The sequence below is a fragment of the Mastomys coucha genome, unplaced genomic scaffold (genome assembly GCF_008632895.1).
Source record: "Mastomys coucha isolate ucsf_1 unplaced genomic scaffold, UCSF_Mcou_1 pScaffold15, whole genome shotgun sequence".
Lineage (NCBI taxonomy): Eukaryota > Metazoa > Chordata > Mammalia > Rodentia > Muridae > Mastomys > Mastomys coucha.
The window spans coordinates 73,647,094-73,652,001 of record NW_022196897.1 but is presented as its reverse complement, the minus strand read 5'-3'; the positions used below and the strand labels follow the sequence as shown (position 1 = coordinate 73,652,001).

Genomic DNA, 4,908 nt, shown 5'->3' with positions numbered 1-4,908 from the left:
AAAAAAAAAAAAGAAAAAAAAAAGAAAGAAAAAGAAAAAAAAGTCTATTTGTGCTGCAAATTTTGGCAGATAAGAAGTGATTCTCACAGGGTGTGGCAGTTCTTATGACTTTATTCCCAGAACTTGAGAGGTATTAGCAGGCAGATCTTTGTGAGCTCCACCCCAAGATCCTATACTGAGGGTAAAGGGGAAACGCAGAGGAGGATTGCAATATAAGCTTTAAATGGCTTTTCATTCTAATACCCTGGAGGTAAAGTTTTTTAATAGTTCTTCTAATTTTAAATTCCTTTCTCCTGGGGAAGCTCTTCATTAGCTGTTTAACTACTCATATTCCAGATAACTGCCAACACCCTGTTAAATTATCTTTCTTGTATTTAGCCTCCACTCTGCCCAAATATGTATGAGAATGGAACATCTTGTGGTTGGCTGGAGTAGCAGATTCAAGGTTGTTCTTGCATGGCCTTTATATGTAGGAAAACCCCATCCTATTGTTTTTTATTTATATTTTTTGCGACCAACCAAGTCTCACTGTGTTGCCTTGGGCATGAACTGTGGACTTTATCAATTGAGTAACTTCCAAATGCAAGGATGGAGTGGGAAGCAGCTTTAGAGCCTCACCTGAGCTGCTCCCTATGCCCCCTCCCAGCTGTGTCTAATTCTGCACTAGCCATACCCACTCTCAGGAGGTGCTAGAAAATGTGGATGGTGGAATGGTAGGTGTATGGAGGACACTGTCTTTTCACAGAAGAACATCTGCAGTGTGCTGTGAGACTGTCTGTTGGGAACCAAATGGCCCTTGGCTGATCTGCCTCCACCTAACTAGAATCCAGAGACAAATATTCTGCCTGGCAACCACAAGATTCCTGCTTGGCCCTGAGATAAGAATGATCAGTGTACCTTGACTTTTGAGAAACCGTTACCTACCCAACCATTTCCTCCCTACCTGTTGTCCTCGGGGTTCCCATGACCCCCAGAAGATCTTGTAATTCTTTACTGTTCTCCCTCCTGCCCCCCCGTCCTTCCAAAACCTTGTTTTAAATTTGAGCTCCTGCTTTTAGTAAACGGCTCTTGACAAGCAATGCTTCCTTGAGTCCTGTCTTCTCTCTCACCCATTCTTTATTTTCAGGTTGCGACCCTCCTCGTGTCCCCCGAATTACTGAGACCCGCGGGTCGGGTCAGAATGGCGCCTCAAAGTGGAGCCTCGAGGCACGGGTCGCTCCCCCTGGATGGATTAAGGTCCGGATCACCTCTCTGATTTTCATGACTGCTACTGCTCGCCCGGCTGCTGCAGTTATTAGGTAAGTCATCTGTCTAACTTTTATCAGGAATGGGTAAGTCTTTGTCTAAGGAGGTCTGTTTTATTAAAGACCTCAAAGAAGCCTTCAGAGAGAGGGGAATCAGGGTTAAAAAGAAACATTTGGTTGAATTTTTTATTTTTATTGATGAAACATGTCCTTGGTTCATGATTCACGGTCCTACAATTGACTCTAAGAAATGGCAAAAGGTGGGACGTGAATTAAATGCTTTGATTTAAAAAGAAGGCCATGATGCAATTAGTCACAGTGTTTTTTCATCCGTGATATTATTGAATCATCAGACGCTGAGGCGGGACATAAACAACTCTTGTCTGTGGCAGAGTTCTGCCTGAGAAACTCCCATCCGCCCTCTCGATCTTCCTCTCATTCTTCTGTGCCTCTGCCGTTATCTACCCTTATCACTATGCCCTCTGACTTTGCTTCTGATCCCCCTCCCTCTGGCCCTCATCTGGCCGAGTCTTCCGTGTCTCCCTCCTCAAAACTCCTGCCTCATCACTCACCTCCTTCTTCTCAAACTCAACCTCCCTCTTCCCTCTACCCCCCCTTCGTCTGCCCTCCTACAAGGATCCTGTTTCCCTCATGGAACGTGGCTGCTCACCCTTTTGTGCTCCAGTCATTCCCCTGCATTCTAAGCCCCTGTCTGCCTCCTCAAATCATCCTCCTGAAAACTGCTCTGTGACAAAGTCTCCCTCAATTTTCCCTGCTCCAGGGGGCTCAGGAGAATTACAGTGAATTCGTAGCCTGCCTCCTTGAGGCTGCTGAAAGGTCTCTTGGCCCAGGCCAGAATGAAGATAAATTGTTAAATCAGCTTGCTTATGAGAATGCTAACTCTGCTTCCAAGGCTGCCCTGAGGGGAAAGTACAAGGGAAAAGACCTTGATGAGATGGTCCAGCTTTGCCGTGAAGTAGATCTCTTTACCCACAAGGTCACTCAGGCTATTAATCTCGCTGTTGGTGCAACTGTTAAAGCACCACCCAGCAACCAGTCCTGTTTTCGTTGTGGACAGGCTGTGAGACCTATTTGGTAAACAAGAGCCCATGTTATGTCAATTCTCGCTGGACTCTCCTCAAGTAGTTGAACTCAGAGAGCTCTTAATGCTCAGTTGAAAGGTGGCCTTTTGATTTTGAATCAACGTATTGATTTGGTACAGGAACAAGTGGATACCTTATGGAAGCTGGCCTAGCTTGGGTGTGAATGGAAGATGAAAGGATTATGTGTTACTTCGGTTCCCTATAATAATATACCTCATGCAGCTAATCTTTCCAGATATTTGTCCCAGTATTTTACAGGAAATTGGTCAGGAAGCTTTGATGAGCTTATGCAGAAATTAAGATGAAAGGATTATGTGTTACTTCAGTTCCCTATAATAATATGTCTCATGCAGCTAATCTTTCCAGATATTTGTCCCAGTATCTTACAGGAAACTGGTCAGGAAGCTTTGATGATTTAATGCAGAAATTAAGGATGGCGATTGTAACTATCAACTCCACTCGTGTGGATATCTCCATGGCCGAGGAACTGACTATGTGGATTCATCAAGCAATGATTCGTCTTAAAGAGTGGGCAGGAATAGGAGTGCTAGCTGTTGCCCTAGTAGGTGTCTGTACACTCTGCCTATTTTGCATCTGTCGGATGGCAAGAGCCCAGAGACATGAGAGGGCTCTGGTGGTGTGTGCCTTTCAAGCCATTGAGGCTGGTGTATCTCCCCAAGCATGGTTGTTGGCATTGAAGCAGTAACCACTTGTAACCCCATAAGTCTCCTAGGCTTGGACAGCCCTTGCACCCCTGGAGGCCTGCAGGCCTTACTGCACATGGGATGGGTGTCCAGCCTGTTTTCTGGGACTCAGCTCTTGCACCTAGTGGGCTTTGCCCATTGCACCCAGTAGAGTGAGTGCCATGGTTTAAGCCTGTCTGCCCTTGATCATGAGATCCTACGTAATGGAACTCGTTTGATCGAGCAGTAACTGCTTATCCTATTAAAACAAAAAGGGGGAACTGTGGAGTGCAGCTGTGCCTTAAAGACGGCGCCCGCCATTCTTCTGCTAAGGAGTAAACAAGTCCTTATTTGGCAAGATGGTTGCACCCGCCAGTGGCCTGATCTTTTGTCATGAGGCTGTAGCCAATAATAGTGCAAACGTGGTATGGGCTCATGGGCAGTCCTACGAAGGGTATTTAAGCAGCACTCACAGACCATTTGGGGACACACCTTTCACCATGATGTAACTACGAACTCCTGAGTAAACTGTTGCCGGAAGGAACTGGTGTGCTAGTCTTTCTTCCCTGCTGGCCAGGGTGATCGGCGCGGCACAGAGGCAGAGAAAGCGAAGGTATTCTTGATTCAGGAGCAGGCTCCACTGTCATTTCTCATGCCTCTTGGCCCCCTTCGTGGCCATGCCAGCCCTCGTTAACCCATCTACAAGGCATTGGCATTTCTACAAATACCCTCCAGAGCTCCCAGATCCTGACCTGGGAAGATCCTGATGGTAACTCAGACCATGTCCAGCCATTTATAGTCCCCGGCCTCCCTATTAATCTTTGGGGGCAAGATGTATTAACTCAAATGGGAGTTTACCTTTTTAGCCCTTCCACAGCTGTGACACAACAAATGCTAGACCAGGGACTTCTCCCTGGACAGGGCTTCGGCAAAAATGGCCAGGGACGTCGAGACCCTATTCAGACCACACTTAAGCTGGACAGAACAGGACTAGGCTATGATACATCTTTTTCATAAGGGCCATTGCTCCCCCCTGCACTCCAGGCCGATAAGATCACTTGGAAGAGTGATTCTCATGTCTGGATTGACCAGTGGCCCCTCCCTACAAAAAAGCTTGCTGCGGCCATGCAGTTAGTGCAGGAACAGCTGTCCGCAGGCCATATTGAGCCCTCCACTTCACCTTGGAATACCCCTATTTTCGTTATTCAAAAGAAAAGAGGCAAGTGGCGCCTGCTTCAAGATCTCAGAAAAATCAATAAAACCATGGTTCCCATGGGGGCCATCCAACCAGGGCTCCCTTCCCCTGTTGCCATTCCTAAAGGATTTTCAAAAATTGTTATTGATCTTAAAGATTGTTTCTTTTGCATTCCATTGCATCCAGAAGATTGCAAGCGTTTTGCCTTTAGCCTTCCCGTTGTTAATTGCGTCGGGCCCTCTCCTCGTTTTCAGTTGAGGGTCCTTCCTCAGGGCATGGCCAACAGTCCTACCCTTTGCCAAAAATATGTCGCACAAGCTATGGACCCCATTCATCTTGAATACCCCAATTTTTACATCATTCACTACATGGATGACATTCTTTTGGCTGGGGCAGATAGTCATAAACTCTTGCAAGTTACATGAACCCTAGTAACCAAACTCCAAGAGTTCGGTTTAAACATTGCACTTGAAAAAGTACAGGTGCAGCCTCCCCAATTATTCTTAGGGTGTGAGCTACATCTAAACAAAGTCATCACCCAAAAATGGAGCTCAGGAAAGATTCCTTACATACCTTACATGATTTCCAAAAACTCTTGGGTGATATTAATTGGCTACGTCCATATATAAAACTCACCACTGGAGAATTTAAACCACTCTTTGCCATTCTTCAAGGAAATCCTG

General features: G+C 46.1%; 1 protein-coding gene across 1 annotated transcript in view; it reads left to right on the top strand.

Annotated features, from left to right (window-relative positions):
* The window catches only part of LOC116091696 (oogenesin-1-like), a 9,682-nt gene extending 5,032 nt beyond the window's left edge, over nucleotides 1–4,650 (top strand). Inside the window, exons 4-7 of the mRNA XM_031373220.1 lie at nucleotides 668–713; nucleotides 2,026–2,325; nucleotides 2,727–2,909; nucleotides 4,075–4,650. Coding sequence (XP_031229080.1) covers nucleotides 668–713; nucleotides 2,026–2,325; nucleotides 2,727–2,909; nucleotides 4,075–4,650 — 1,105 coding nt within the window. The remainder of the gene's footprint in view (nucleotides 1–667; nucleotides 714–2,025; nucleotides 2,326–2,726; nucleotides 2,910–4,074) is intronic.
* The last annotated feature ends 258 nt before the right edge of the window (nucleotides 4,651–4,908 follow it).